General features: G+C 38.1%; 1 protein-coding gene across 4 annotated transcripts in view; it reads left to right on the forward strand.

Moving 5' to 3' along the window:
• NRXN1 (neurexin 1) overlaps positions 1-16,151 on the forward strand; it is a 426,871-nt gene that overhangs the window by 57,287 nt on the left and 353,433 nt on the right. For all 4 annotated transcript variants that reach the window (XM_027889907.1, XM_027889910.1, XM_027889908.1 and 1 more), the window contains one exon: positions 13,977-14,150. In XM_027889907.1, the coding sequence (XP_027745708.1) occupies positions 13,977-14,150 (174 nt within the window). The remainder of the gene's footprint in view (positions 1-13,976; positions 14,151-16,151) is intronic.

Here is a 16,151-nt window from a genome sequence, read left to right on the forward strand (position 1 = left end):
GCTCAAGCCTGCCAACACTCAGTTACACAGCAAATTTGCTTTCATATATTTCATGAGCAGATTCCCTGTCCTGGTTTCAATACAGCTCAGACGGTTAGCATGGCTGCAATCCAAGGCCTTCACAGACCAAAACAAGTTAGGGGGAGGGAATTTTTTGCTTGCTGTAGTTAGTGCTGTGCTCTTATGGTCTGAGGGGTTTTAGTAGCCTTGAAAGGGCATAGAATTACAAGTGAAAGTGGAATTTGAATTCTATGATGGAGTGACTATGTCAGTGGTCAAGAGAAGGACTACAGATGGCATTTATCTGGATTTCTGTAAAGCCTTTGACATGGATGCCCCCCAACATCCTTCTCTCCAAACTGAAGAGAGACGAATTTCATGAGTGAACTGCCAGATGGATAAGAATGTGGTTGAACAGTCACATCCAGAGGGTAGTGATCAATGGCTCAGAGTACCAGTGGACATCAGTGACAAGCAGTGTCCCTCAGGGTTCCATATTCAGATCAGTGTTATTTAATGTCTTCATTAATGACAGAGATGAAAGGATTGCATGCATCCTCAGCAAATTTACAGATGATGTGAAGCTGAGTAGTGCTGTTGACACACCTGAAGGACAAGATGCCACTGAGAGGGACCTGGACAAGCTTGAAAAGTGGGCCCATGGAAATCTCATGGGGTTTAATAAAACCAAGCACAGGGTGCTGCACTTGGATAAGGGCAACCTCTGATATCCATCCAGACTGGGGGATGAAGGGATAGAGAGCAGCCCTGTCAAGAAGGACTTGGGAGTGATGGTGGAGGAGAGGCTGGACATGACCTGGCAGTAAGCACTTGCAGCCCAGAAGGCCAATTGAATCCTGGGCAGCACCCAAAGCAGTCAGGGCGGCAGGTCAGGGGAGGTGATTCTACCCCTCTGCTCCCCTCTGGTGAGACCCCACCTGGAGTACTGCATCCAGCTCCAGGGTCCTCAACACAGGAAGGACATTGACCTATTGGAGCAAGTCCAGAGAAGGGCCACAAAGATGATTAGAGGGCTGGAACACCTCTCCTGTGAGGAAAGGCTGGGAGAATTTGGTTTATTCAATCTGGAAAAGAGAAGGCTTTGGAGTGACCTAATTGCAGCCTTCCAGTACCTGAAGGGAGCCCAGAAATAAGACATAAGAGGGACTTTTTACAAGAGCATGTAGTGACAGGGAAATGGCTTCAAACTGAGAGTAGGTTTAGATTAGATATTAAGATGAAATTCTTTATTGTGAGGGTGGTGAAGCACTGGAACAGGTTACCTAGAGAAGCTGCAAATGTTCAGGCCAGGTTGGATGGAGCTGTGAGCAACCTGGTCTAGTGGATGGTGTCCCTGCCCATGGCAGAGGAGTTGGAACTGGATGATCTTAAAGGTCCCTTCCAACCCAAACCATTCTATGATTCTGTGATTCTTGTTCCTCACTGTTGCCAAAGAAAAGATGTCTCCCTTGCTCAGGTTTTACAATACCTATAATGTCTCTTCCCTCTCCACATTTCATTTCCTGTGGTGTGGGAAACTGTAGTTCTTGTCAGAAATTATTTTATTTTAAAACTATTTGAAGATGCATGATCTGCTTTTGAGGAGGAGGACATCCTCAAGCATACTTCGTATCCACTTACCTACTAGGGTTTAATCTTCCTTTTGCTTCTCTCCTACACATATAGGCAATATTTAGTCCCTAAATTATTCATACACTTTCTTATACAGCAAGCATACAAAACCCAACAAAAATCCAACCATAATTCTCTTGGAATACCCATCAGAAAATTAAAATATTTTAGCATTTTAACTGTTTATAAATTGAAATGAGAAGTTGAGATATTGGACTCGAGAAACTAAGGAAACGAGGAAGTAAGGAACATGCTGTTATTTTAGATTTAACAATAAATAGTTGCAAACTTTTGTATTATTTGGTAGTTTCAGTACTTCAATATTCCGTCCTATGTTAAAGTTTCCTATCACAGATACCCTGTATTCTTCAGAATGATCTGCAGCCATCCTAGTTTTGATCTTGTGCTAGCTGTATTTTCTTTTTTAAGGGATCATCATTATGAAAAAAAAAACCCTACACAACTGAAAATTTTTGGGTTAACCTTTGCTGCCTGTGCATCATTTCATATGTTCTTAAGACTTGCTTTTTTGAATTGACATTAATAATTTCAGGTTGTCTCACTGCCATCATCTTTCATATGGCCTTCCCAAATGTCAGTTTTAGAGTCCATTGTAAGTCATATGTTATTTCTGTGCTGTTATTTCACTTCATCCTCAAAAAATGCTATTCATAATAGAGTATACATCAGAATCATCCTCCCTGGATTTAAAAAAACCTGTCTAGATATCTTGTTGTCTGTTTTATTTCCATAGCCCTTCACTGGCCCCCAGCTTTCTCTATCCCTCTGTGAGATAGGGCTGCTGCTGCTATATACATTTACTTTTTCATTTGATGTTTTTCCCAATAATGTGAAAACAGACTAGTCTGAAGCATTTGAAACAAAAGTAGTCGTATTCATTTCTCCTATCACCTCAATAGTTTGACAGATGCACTGAGTTATAATTCTTCTATGTACAAGAAGAGTTGCTTGGCAATTAATTGATCCTTGTAAACTTTTAACGCAATTAACCAAATTATCAGTAGATCTACTAGCCTGGCACATTCATTGATGATTTTTAATAGTCTCTTAATCTATCGATATTTCATTTGCCTGTCAAAGTAGGTTGTTCATGCTGAGCTAAATTAATCTTGATCATAAAGATTTCCTCCTTCAGCAATGGAAATTGAAATTGTTTCAATTTCATGTAATATTTCTCTCTGTTGTTTTATATTGCGCCAATTATTATTGCTGTTTCATTATATGTTTTCTCTATATTGCAAGATCTCTGTCAATGGCAGTGATTCTTCATGTTTCTATTACTAGAGAAACAAAGCTTTAAGAAGCATGGAAAAGTATTTCGTATAAAAACACAAATTTATACAAGTGGACAAGTATTAATGCTTAAATTTCTCAAATAATCATGCTTGAGCTAATTGTAATGACCTTGCCAGTGGGCTGTGAACTCTTCATGCAGAAATAATGTTCTGTTCCAAATGCAGAGTTCCAAATACTGTCAACAGCAAATAGATCTTCCCAATGTGCCCTGTTAGAATAGACAGTGGCAAATGCAGCTTTTGCCCTCGTGATAGTGTAGGAAAGCAGGCTCTCTACAGAGGAAAACAAGAGACTTAAAACTGAGAACTCTTCTTTGATGCTTCCTGTGTAGCAGAACTCTAGGGGCAGATAACAATAGATGATTGGACAACCTTGTCTAATGGGAATTCCTTTATCCTCCTTTCTTTGCAACTTGTCACATGCTGCGTCTAAATAGCAATGCCTGGTAGACATACCAGGCTGTGAAAATAAATTTGGCAGTGCTGAGCCTTCAGAAATTGTATCCAAATTGCCAAAATTATGAGATGGGGAAAAAGATTGAAAATCTACTCCAGTAGTTCTAGATTAGAGATATGCTAGTGCAGAGTTCTGTGAAATCAGTAATAATGCAGAAGTCTGTCAGATCACTCCATGGTGAGCAAGATTTTTGCTTTCTGCTTCTTATCCCTTGTTTTTCTTAGTCTTTCACACACATATGAATGGATAGATTTACCTACATTCCTACAGCTTTTGGCATGCAATTATTACAATTGATGATTGCAGAATTTCTTTCAAGCCTTTCTGGAATACCAAGTAAAAGTTAGGGTAAGGATAATGCAGGAAACATGGTATGCTCTTAAAACTTACCTAAAAATCTGGATATTTAGTATAAATATATTCTGTGGCTTCCTAGCACCACCCCCCTTCCTCCCCCCAGCCAAGAAGCACATCCTAAACTTGTTTGCACAATGTGCTGCCGTGGGTACATTAGCGCCACTCTCATCAATGTTGATATTCTAACTGAGCAGTCCTTTTTGCAAAAGGGCAGTTTCATGGAATATCCTGAGTCTGGAGGTGATTGTCTTGCTCAGGAGTAGTATCATTTAAAAAGTTACTCTCTGCAAATCTACATTTAAAATGAGAACATTTAGCATCTCAGCTCTTTGGCAGCATTTATGTGGAGAATCGTGCCTGAAGTACTAGCTAAGGAAGAGTTTTGTAGATGTGGATCTCTGAGGTCTAGTATGCCTGTTGGAAAGAGGAATTCCTCACTCTTTCGTAAATAGGCTCTGCAGAGAGTGAAAAAATGATATCAGAAGAAGGAGAAATCTGAGTGTAATATGCCATGCAATTGCCAGCTTCATTAGATTTTGTCTATTTTTTGGGTGTATACAATCTACAAAAGTGGTCAGAACAGGAAAAAAATGAAGGACGTTTGATGTGCTTGAATGCCTCACCTCTCTGCCACAACCATCCCACTCATACAGAGTAATTGGCCTAGCATTGATTATGTGGGAGATGGATTGCCATGCACATTTATATGGCAATTAGATTTTATCATTTACCATTTAACATGAATCACCAATTTTCCTCACAGTCCATTGCACAAGCAGACTGCTTTGGTTTTACATCTGTTTAATCTTTTCCAATGCCAGTGCTTTCCATCTAGTCTTTAGCAGGGTTAAAAGCAAGCAAAGAGAAATAAAGAGTCTGGGAATCTGAGGATTTTTATTGTTTAGAAAACATTGAATGTTTCTGTGTAATTGTTTCTTGTTTGAGAATACGTGTTGTTTGAGAACGGGATTATTGGGGAAATGGTGGATTTTAACCTGGAGAAATCTAGGGGATTTGTTCAGATGTGAACACTTGCCTTTTGAATATTTACTTTTGTCTATTCAAAACTTAGCTTTTAAGGGTGTTATTGTGTTGTTACTGTTTCTCAGACACACATTTCCTGTAACACTGCTTTACTCACTTGTGAAACATGGGAACATTTTCATAACCACTGAGCAGTACTGAACAGAGTCAAAAAGTGTAGTAAGAATGAAAACTGAGCACCAAGAGGTGCATGCAGAAGTGGAGAGCACATTCAGCAGAGATGAGCTGTAGAGCAGCAAGCAGCGTGGCAACAGCATGAGAAAGAGTTTCTAGACAGTAGAACATTTGTACAAGTGTGAAAAGTCTTCAATGCAGTGATAGTGGCATGGCTATGAATCATGTGATGGAACCAGGAGACCTGGAGAAAGGTAGAGCAGCAGCTGAGTCTCCAGTGTGGACTGATGCCAAAATTGGTGGTAAAAGAAAATTGTAAGCTGCTCTTCCTGGTGCACCCATAGACTGTAAATTCCATCTGGTACCTCTTAGTTCTCACTGCCTTTTTTTCTGTCAGTGTGGACTGCAGAGCAGTGCTACAATGAAACTGTGAAAAGAGTGCTATCAGCCAAGGGAAGAAATATCTTCAAAGTTCAATTCTCTTGACAAATAACTACAATATGTACTATGTGCCAATAATGATGCCTAAAGAAAACCCACCATGTCAGCATTTCAGTGATGGTGATTTCTCTTATTTTTGGAATATCTTTAATGGAGTATTCAGGCAAGATACTGAAAGAATCATAGAATTGGGGTGAAAAGATCAGTTTCTATATTCCTTCCCAAAAGAGTGACTTGCTAACCTATATATTCTTTTTATTATTATTTGCCTGTAAATGTTTTACCTTGCTTTGGTTATCAGTACAGGGAATGTGAAAGATGAAAGCCACCACCTGTCACAGCATAAAATGGCCTCTTGCCTGAAGTATTTGAAAAGACAGATAACTCAGCAGAGCCTGGACAAGTAAACTAGCTACCCTTTCCCTTCTTAGGTGAGAGAGGGTCTTAAAGTGATTGAATTCATCACTCAAACAGGAAAAATATTTGAAAAGCCTATTTTTCTTTAAAAAAAAAAATCACATCAAAACCAAAAGACAACCACCACAAATCAATACTGAAACTATAGAATAGACTCCTTGAAGTAAGTGGACATAAAACACTAAGCTTACATTTTCATGTCTTCCCTCAAGTGCCTTTGCAAGTGGTAGACAAAATTCCGTCATGCTCTACCAAACAAGCCTGTGAATGTGCAGCAGAGTGCATATTCTCTACTGTAAAGGGGGATTTGAAAAGCCATATGCTGGAGCGTATGTGCTGCAGAAGCTGTGTGGATGCATCATTTCAGTCTTTGTCAACTGTCCTTCAGTTTATTAATGGGCTATGAACACAGTGAATTTCTTGATTTATTGGGGGGGAAAAAAGAGAGCAATTATATTTCATCAACATTTTTTAAGGATCAATTTTTTTTTTTTTTATATAGAACAAAAAATAAATGTTTAGTCATGACTGAACAAAGTGGGGAAAGACTCTAGAATGACCACTCATCCACTATTCAGGCCCAATTTCTTTTCTGAAGTGTGTTGAAACCCTGTATCAGAATGAAAGGTTACCTCTCTGTTCTGCCTATTGTACAAACTAAATGTGCAGAAGGCAGGTGGTTTTGTACATAGGAGAGGTGAGAAGGTCATCCAGGACAAGTAGGCTCCTATATTTCAGTGAATGTTAGAGGCATGTGAATGCCTACCCGACATTTTCATTTGAGGCACTATCCCTTGATCTGAGATCAGGATGTTGTCTGTTGTGTTCAAGTCAGTGAATATTCAGCTTGTATGAGAGTAATTTGTTTTCACAATTCAGTTGCCTCAAAAATACCACGAGTTGGGATTGTGTGGGTTGTCTTATGGTGAGTTCTACCTTGTACTTTAATGTGCAACCATTGAGATACTATAAAGTGATTTCTATTGATCTTGTAGTAGCAGATCATGTTTTAGGAAGGACTTGAATAAAGGGAGCACTTTTTTCTTCCGAGATTATACTTTCCCTATGTTTTTTCTCAGTCTTTACAGTCCTCATTCCTCTTTGCCTGCCTGAGGGAAGAAGCTGTTATATGCTTGATCATTTTGAAATAGCATGTTTGGAGAAAAGTGTGCCTGACACCTTGGCTTCACCACAGACAGATGTTCCTTTGTATTTTCATGTGTCATATAAAGGAATTGCAGAGTTGCCTGTTGTGTTTTCAAAATTCACCACAATATGCTTGGGCTATCCATCTCTTTCCTGGGGAGTAACACCACTCCGATACGCCACAGAGGCAATCTCATTCCTAGCCCTAGTACTGATTTAGTACAATATGACATTAGAAACAAGACAAAGCAACATCTTCTTTGAAAGTACAGTTAAAAAGCAGCAGCACAACAAGAGATGAAGGGACAAAATATCTGCCTTCGAAAAGAATTAAGAATTTGAAGATTATTTTTTTCAGCCATAGAAAACATTCCAGGGATATTGTCTTTATGGGTTATGAAAAAGCCAAGCCACAATTCCTTCCACTGCTTTATTACCCCCTTATTTTTGTTTTTTCCTTTTTTTTTCTAAATTCATACATGGCACCATATTTGAATGAATGGTGTTCATTTCTTGTCAAGAAAGGTGTTCAAGAAATGCACAACAGACATATCCACAAAACACACAGATGTAGGAGAATAAAGAAGCCTAGCTATATACTGGTCAAACTGCTTGTTCCCCGACTTCAGAAATCCCAATATAGGTTCCTGTGGACTATACTCTTAATGCAACTTAACAAAGTTCAGTGGCAAGGTTCAGTCTATTAGTTGTTACATGGATGAAACACACAAAGGAAAATCGAGTTAGAATCAATTTAGAATGATTTACACAAAGACCAAAGATGCAAAAGTGTAAGCGAGACCCTCTTGTTGAGTCACAAGGTTGAGTGGACCCTCTTGCTTTCTGAATTCCTGATAGAGCTCAGGTGCAGCTAGGTCCAGTCTTGGTGTCGGAATTGAACAATGGTTTATATCTAAAGGAATTAACTACATGGATTTAATTAGTATTAATTTAACATTCAACTAATTGGCAACGTAGGGAAGATCTGTTGGGAATAGGAGGTCTCTCTGCCTTGGGTAAGGAATCTCAAACCTCAAGAGGTGTCCTCAAGGTGGCAGTCACTGGTGTGCAGTCAAGCTGCTATTTAGAGAGAACTCAATTTGGACTCATCCGTGTAATTCATAGGAAGTTCTCTGTTCCTCAAGGAGCAACCTTGAGAGGTGTCCCAGCTCAGTGGGAGATAACTGCCATGCTGCCAGGCTGTCAGGCAGGGAGAGCTCAAAGAAGGCTCATTTAGACTGTTTTGTATCCATGCAATGAGGTGATTAGCTCACAGTCAAATTTCCTACAATGTAAAGGTATGCATGAGACTCCCTCTACTTTCATCTTCATTTGCTCCTTGATAAATGAGTCTTGGAAAAGCCATCCACTATCCATGTGTTAATCACACAGACGGTGTTGCAAGCTTTTATGGATCAGTGCTCAGTGGGCCACTCTGCTCCACTGTGGGTTTCCAAGGGGAGTTTTTCATCCAGTTACAGCTCAGGTCCTTACATCCTGTACCAAACTGCTGCTGGTTTGATTAAGGGGATCAAGCGCACCTGTCACACCTGAGCAGTATTCCTAGTTGTTGTTACCATTATAAGCACATGGATAATAATTCCCTCTCTACTGATGTTTGAAGACAATGGTAGCTGTTAAGTTAATAATTTTTACCTACAAGCATGTATCATGTAAGAGTCTGTGAAGTGACCTGTCAGCAATGTCACTAGTACCAAAGAATGAGATACTTCTGCTAGTTATTCAGAAAAGAAATAAATAGAACAGCATCTTCAGTTTTAATTTTACATTTTTTTAGTTTAGCATTTGCAAAGTTCTTATTTTGAAGAAATGCAGAGGCTTGGGATAAAAAAAGATGAGCTATTACAGGAGGATTTGGCATTTGTTTTACTAACAGTTGTGTGTGACTCACTGTTGTGTGGTGTTCTGTGTGTTTTTGCATAAGTGTGATTCCAATAATGAACACATTGAGAACTTGGGTTCATTTATTAGCTAGCAATTTGTTTCTGTGTTAAATTTACTTGTTCGTTAAAGCACAAATCATCTCTAAGTCAGAAAAGAGACAAATAGGTGTAAAAATTCCTGTTGAAATAATTGAAGATCTGCAGTACCTGTAAAAGATGTAAATTAAACCCACTAAACTCTTCTCAGTGCTTATGGCAAAACTGATCAGTAACATAATTGCCATGATGAATAGGTTTATCTCTAGAAGTGCTGACTTCCAAGTGATTCCTCTGACCTGCAATGAAAATGCCAGTGAGATCGTGCCTGTAGAACACTTCTTTTTTTTTGACCTCAAGAAAATAAAGGGAAGAAACAATCCCCCTACTCTAAAAAAAAGAGGATAACTCTGTATACTGACTCCTAATGTAAATAAGAAAGGAATTGTGAGATCTGCTCTCAAATATACTGCTTTATATGAAGCTTCTTCAGAGGTTGGAAGGTTATCTTGGAGCACTCTATTCCCTCACCCATTTCTTTACTGCTACTTTGTGTATGAAAGTTGATATATATTTTATATCAATTGGTTATTTTCCATCATAAATAAAGGAAATCTGGATCATTATGCAAAAAAAATGAGATTTTTTTGGGAATACATTTAAAAATCAAACTAAACTTCAGAATCTCGGCATGAAAGGCAATAGCTAAACTTTAGTTCCTGAAACTATGGTCACACATTTTCAGTAGTGGCAGTGTAGCATTATTATTGCATTTAGGCTGCAACTGGTTTACATAGTGTCATGATCTTGTACTATTGATCTGATGAATTGTAATACCTTAATGAAATTACTTACACGTAATTCATAACAGTAAGTAGACAGATACACAACAAGGGATTTGTTTTGGACTGTGCAAAATTTCCAGTAGCAAAGTTGTGCTTATATAAGAAGAGAAAAAGAGAAAACCTGGGAATTTGTATAGTACTATGTTGATTCTTCTGATCTCTTTTAGTAGGAGCAGGGACAATCTTTTATCTTTTCTGAATCCCTGCTATTGCATGTTCAATATAAAATATTTTAATTAACAATATTTTCTGCAATCCTGTGTTGTCTGAATTTCAAATGGATTGAGTTTTGTAGAAAACTATTTCTTCATTGAGATGAACATGAAAATGACGTTATTGACTGAAATAAGAGTAGCTATGCAAAAATTTCATAGTAGCAGAAAAGAAAAATAAACAAGTGAAAAAATTTAAGTAACTTTAAAAAAAAATAAAAAAATTAGAGTATAAATTCCAGAGTCTATACCATAATAAAATTTTGTCTCATAGAGAAAGTGTGTTTTTATGCCATCAACTGTAAAGTCAAGCCACATATGATATTAAACATTTGGTATTAAATCTGGGAGAGATTTAACCCATAGTCATAAAAATACTTTTATGTACTTTATAAAAGGTGAAGTCTAATAGTCAATATGGTTGCTCAATACATATGACATGTATTTGTGTAATGTATTAGCTAGTGCAAAAGCAATACTCAAGTTATTTTTAAAATCAACAAAGTTAAAATATTACCCAGAACATGTCTTTGTAAAAATTTTATCTTTATTGGTATATAATGATGAATCTAATTATCAACACTCTTAAATAACTATATGTAAACTGTAGAGATACAGCCTATTTAGACTCAATTTATTGTATTTCACTGCATATGATATCTAATTGACAATATTCCAGTGTATATTTTCAAGAGCAAATATTCCAAGTTCCAGTTTATATGTTGGCACACTGACCTGAACTTCCATTAGTCATTCATCATAACTGACAGTTGCTATATGACTGTATATAGCAATCTCAATATGTTTGAGAGGTGGATATTTTGAAATAGCAGGGGATCAAACTGAAAGGTTGTGGTTTTAAAGATTTAATTCATTCACAGAACAAAAATGCTTGCGTGGACAGTATATGTTTAGAAAGGTTGCATATTGTCATGTGCAATAGATCAAGTCTAACTTTTTTAGCATAGAAGTGATTTTATTAGTATTCTGAATTTTCCCTCTTTTAAGTTTACTGGAATCAGATGAGATGAATTATCTCTCTATTCTGAGCTGACAATGACTTAAAGCACAGAACTTCAGGAAACCTGGAGAGGCTTTCCTTTCTAGATGATCGACATGAGAAAAAGATAAAGAACCTTTATTATGAGGCAAGTGTTTTAACTTTGTTTTCAGTTCAGCAGATTGAAAAATGCAGAAATCTTTCTGCTGTAAATCAGTTTCCCATTTGTGGGAACAGATGGATCACCATATTTTAATCTGTTATGTCTAATCTCGTGCTTCTGAGATTTACAATATACCTCAAAGTTCTAGAGGAAAGCAATACTTATTCTCCAAATTGTCTACATAGAATGAATAAACCTTGAAGTTTCTTGGTATCTGATGCTATAAAGGTTGCCAAGACTTTTGGTTGGCTGGCTTATAAATTTATTAATATGCATGTTTTTTCCTAAGCTTTTTATCTATATTTCACTAATTCAGTGCAGTTGAGTTTTAGGGCTGGTATGTGGTTACTAAAAATTTTTCACAGTCTGATAAACATTTATTTGTTTCAGGCTATTTCCTTGCAGGCAAACTGTAAACCATTACAAACAGCACTAAATTGCACTCCCTTTCAAACAGGCAAGTACACCAGGAGAACCAGTAAAAGGTGTGACTGCAACTTTCACCGATAAGAGGGAGATTAAAATAAGCCGCATGGGGTAATAGTGATAGCTAGTACATTCTGAGTTCAGTTGCTATAAAACCTGCCTACAAAGTTCAGCAAACTCTTAGGAAATTAACAACTTTGCATTTGAGGTGATGCAGAAACACTTTTTGGTCCATCCTATGGCCTAGGCTCCAAAATCATCCTTGCTGAAGAACATACTGTAAAGCACAATGTAGATTAGATTGTATGTTCAGATAGTCTACTAAAAATTTATGCTAGCACTCCCACCAAGCTATCAAAGATTACTGCCTTTTCCAAATATGAAGACAACAAAGCAGGACACTAAACTCATGGAAGATGTAGGGAACCATGGTTTCGTTCCTTTCTGTCTGGAACTGAAGGAATCAAGCACATCTTGCCTGCCAGAAGGGCAGAAGTCTTTTAGCTATGACTGTGTTCCTTTTGTCCATCTCTGTCCATCTTCCCTTCTCTGGACAAGCAACATTCAGGTTCTTTTCTACAACATGTCTTCAGCAACAGGTATGGAAAGCACCTGGTTAAACCTGACACTTGAGGGAAGTAGGTTATGTTGGTTTGAAAAGTCACTGTTCTGCCAGATGCACCCAACATATGAAAGAAAAGCACAGCCTACATTGTTGTTTGTTTTTGTTTTTTTTTTAAAAAAGCATCCTCCCCTCTGTGTTTCAGAGAAAAGTTACTGTTATGTCCTTTCAAAGTAAGTCTCAGAGCTAAGAATTAATGGGTGGGGAAAAACCACTAGGTTTTAGTCCTGAGTAAGTTGCCTGAGTAAGTCCAGAGCTAGCTGTTTATAAGCGGTGTCTGTCATCAGAATTATTTTTGCAACAAAATTCTGTGTGTTCAGTGTGCATATTACCATTTTTAAAGCACCTAACTTCTCTTGTTCCCACATGACTGACACAAGAGTATAAGTTTGGGTGGGGATAGTTAGTAATTTCATTGCTTAACAATGGTATCCCTAAGTTTCTCCTTTCATGTGTCCCTAAAACTTTCATTTCTTGATGTACTTCTGAACGGATGATTCTGGCTACATGGACTTTGGGTGGATCTTAGTGCTTCACTTATTGTCTTTTATCTCAGTTCTGATCCATCACTGCTATGATCTGTGGTCAGCTTCCCTGAGTATGAGAACAATATAAACAGTCCTTTTTAATATCTTTATTCATAATCTGGATGAGGGGATTGAGAGTGCCATTAACAAATTTGCAGGTGACACCAACTTGGGGGTGAGTGTTTATCTTCTGTAAGGCAGGAGGCCTCTGCAGAGAGACCTGGACAAGCTGGAGAGATGGTCTGATTCCAGTGGGATGAGGTTCAACAAGGCCAAGTGCCGGGTCCTGTACTTCGGCCACAACAACCCCCTGCAGCGCTACAGGCTGGGCACAGAGTGGCTGGAGAGCAGCCAGGCGGAAAGGGATCTGGGAGTTTGGATTGACAGGAAGCTGAACATGAGCCAGCAGTGTGCCCAGGTGGCTGAGAAGGCCAATGGTATCCTGGCCTGGATCAGGAACAGCGTGGCCAGCAGGAGCAGGGTACTCAGTGCTGGTGAGGCCACCTCGAGTGCTGTGTCCAGTTCTGGGTCCCTCAGTTCAGGAGAGACATTGAGGTGCTGGAGCAGGTCCAGAGAAGAGCAACAAGGCTGGTGAAGGGACTCGAGCACAAGTCCTATGAGGAGAGGCTGAGGGAGCTGGGGTTGTTTAGTCTGGAGAAGAGGAGGCTCAGGGGTGACCTCATCACTCCCTGACAGGAGGTTGTAGCCAGGTGGGGGTTGGTCTCTTCTCCCAGGCAACTATCAGAAATTCTTTACAGAGAGGGTAATCAGGCATTGGAATAGATTACCAAGAGAAGTAGTGGCTTCTCCATCCCTGGAGGTTTTTAAGATGAAACTGGATGTGGCACTGAGTGCCATGGTCTAGTAACCATGGCAGTATTGGATCAAGGGTTGGACCAGATGATCTCAGTGGTCTTTTCCAACTCAGTTGATTCTACAGTTTTATGATTCTATGAATATACATTCAGTCTAATGTGTTTCTAGATGGAAATTTAATTTATTTTATTTAATTAATTTATTTAATCCTCCTCTGTGAAATAAATATACGTTTCCTAACCAGGTGGGCTGTTACATAAATAACATTGCCAGGTACTTCTAAGTAATTAGTCATACAAATTTGAAGTCTGTATCTGCATTTGAAAAAATATAGCTCTGCAACGTCATAGTATCATACATGTGATTAGTGTTTGTTTTTTCTACATTTATTTTCAAGAATTTTATATACATGTCTCTCAGCACAAAAGGTCCAGAGGATCAAGCAGGTCAAAGGTTCTACAGATTCTTTTCTGTATCTAATATTTATTTCCTCTTTAACAGGTGATTTGTATATTGGAGGAGTGGCCAAAGAAATGTTTAAGTCCTTACCAAAACTGGTGCACGCAAAGGAGGGATTCCAAGGCTGTCTTGCGTCAGTTGACTTGAATGGACGGCTCCCTGATCTAATCTCAGATGCTCTCTTCTGCAATGGGCAGATAGAAAGAGGATGTGAAGGTATTAAATATGCTGACTTATTTTGTATATCATAGTGAAAGTATTTTGCAAATCCTGCAGTGTTTTATTGATATGTATACTGCATACATCAAGTGACTATATTCTGCCTGCTTCTAATTAAACTTGCTTGACCCTGCATTTCTTTAGTATTATGGAGACAACCGTGTGCCTGCCCTACAGCACAGAGATTGGTCTCAGAATATGAGTTAACTGCCTAGTGTTTAATGTAGTTTCCATACTTCTCCAGTGTCAACATATTTTGCATGCATTTTGTTTACTTCTGATGTGTTTTAATTAATGATAGAAACAATACCAATTAGCTTCTATGAAGTTCTTTATATCTTCATAGCACTTAGGCGTTAGCTAATGTTGAGACGTTGGCTAACTGATTCCTTTTTTAAAGCAGACATTTTGAGTTGATTAATTCAAGGCTGGTTTACGAAGCTGTTTAAGACCAATCTTCTATGTTCCCTATTTTGCTCCCCCTGATATTAATATTGTCATGAGCCTTTCTATCTGAAATCAGTAACAGACAAATACGTTTTATCTCACATTTTTATGTCTTTTTTGACACATCTTGAATATCACGGAATTTAAGTGAGGACAGAATTAGAAGAGGTGTATTTCTAATTCAGGGATGTCAATCTCTAGCTATTTTTCCAGCTGTCTTCTGAACCCACATTATTTTTACTATGATTTATGGAATAATTTGAATACTTTTTCTGTCACTGTATATCTGCTTTATTCACATAATTCTTGATTTTGTGTCTATGTTCAGTTTTATGTGTTCTCCCTTCTCTTAAGTGCCATTCTTCTCTTGACAGAAAAATGTGTAAATGACAGTGTAAAATTAATTTCAAATTGGAATCTTGGTGATTTTGATATAAAGTTTGTTAAGTTTGAAAATTAACATTGTAAGAAATCCAAGCAGAGCTCTGGGGGTTTCCTCAGGCTTCATGGGATAAAGCCTTCTAGTGGATAAATTCTGTCTCCTCTTTTGTTGTGCCTACAGTACGTTTGTAAAGGTGGAACTTTTTTGTTCTTTACCTTCTACCTTTAGTTAACAGCATAATTTCTATTGTTAGCACATAGAAACAGACACTAAAGAAAAAATAAGATGTAAATTTTACATATTTCTATCAGGAGTGAAAAAAATATGTATAAATTAGTTTGCCACTGAGTGTAGAAAATTCGATTCTGCTTTCTGATGGGTGTTAGCAAGTTCCATGCCTGCACTATCCCTTCAGAGATTCAAAGTATGCCTTAATTCCATTATGCATTTCATAGCTTCTTTTGAAATTATGTAATTTCCTAAATGAATTTTATGTACTTCAAAGAAATATAGCCACAGGCCTAGCGTGAGAATTCACCTTTTAAACCAGTGGCACAGCTCATCTATCAGTGAATTTAATAAAGCTACCAACAATTTAATGAAGGCCATACAACTATTGTACTTTTAGAGAGAGAGTCAATGTTTTCCCAACACCAAAATCATGTGATAGAACAAACTAGTCAAACCAGATGTGCTGCCTTGCTCCCAGGGAACTGCCTCATCAAAGGTCTTCTGCCTGCAGAAGGAAATCTTTAACAGCATGGAATGAAATATTCCCTTCCAACCTTTCTGCTTAACCTTGAGTGTTAACTCTTCCATCTCACTTGTTTACTTCAAGTCTTTGTGTCTGACCCATCTATCTGTCTTTCGTTTGCAGACCGTGAATCAGATGTACAAAAAAGTGTTCTGTCACCTGAAATATGATTTAAGTCACTTGTGAATTTAGCTGCCTCCTAGAAAACTCTTGTATGCCTCAGGCTTCTCACACCTCTGCTGCTGTGTACAGCCAGGACTGTCTCCATCTTTCCAGAGCTGTGTTTTGCATCAATCTCACTCTACAATGGGATGTGTAAGCTCTGAAGTCCCCTAAGACATCAAGTCCAAAGAGCTCAGGACACAACAGCAGAAGTAATTTCAAAAGTGTTGGTCACCACCACTCTTAATCCAAA

Source organism: Empidonax traillii, unplaced genomic scaffold (assembly GCF_003031625.1).
Source record: "Empidonax traillii isolate 1590-97213 ecotype Southwest subspecies unplaced genomic scaffold, ASM303162v1 scaffold275:size1536655, whole genome shotgun sequence".
Lineage (NCBI taxonomy): Eukaryota > Metazoa > Chordata > Aves > Passeriformes > Tyrannidae > Empidonax > Empidonax traillii.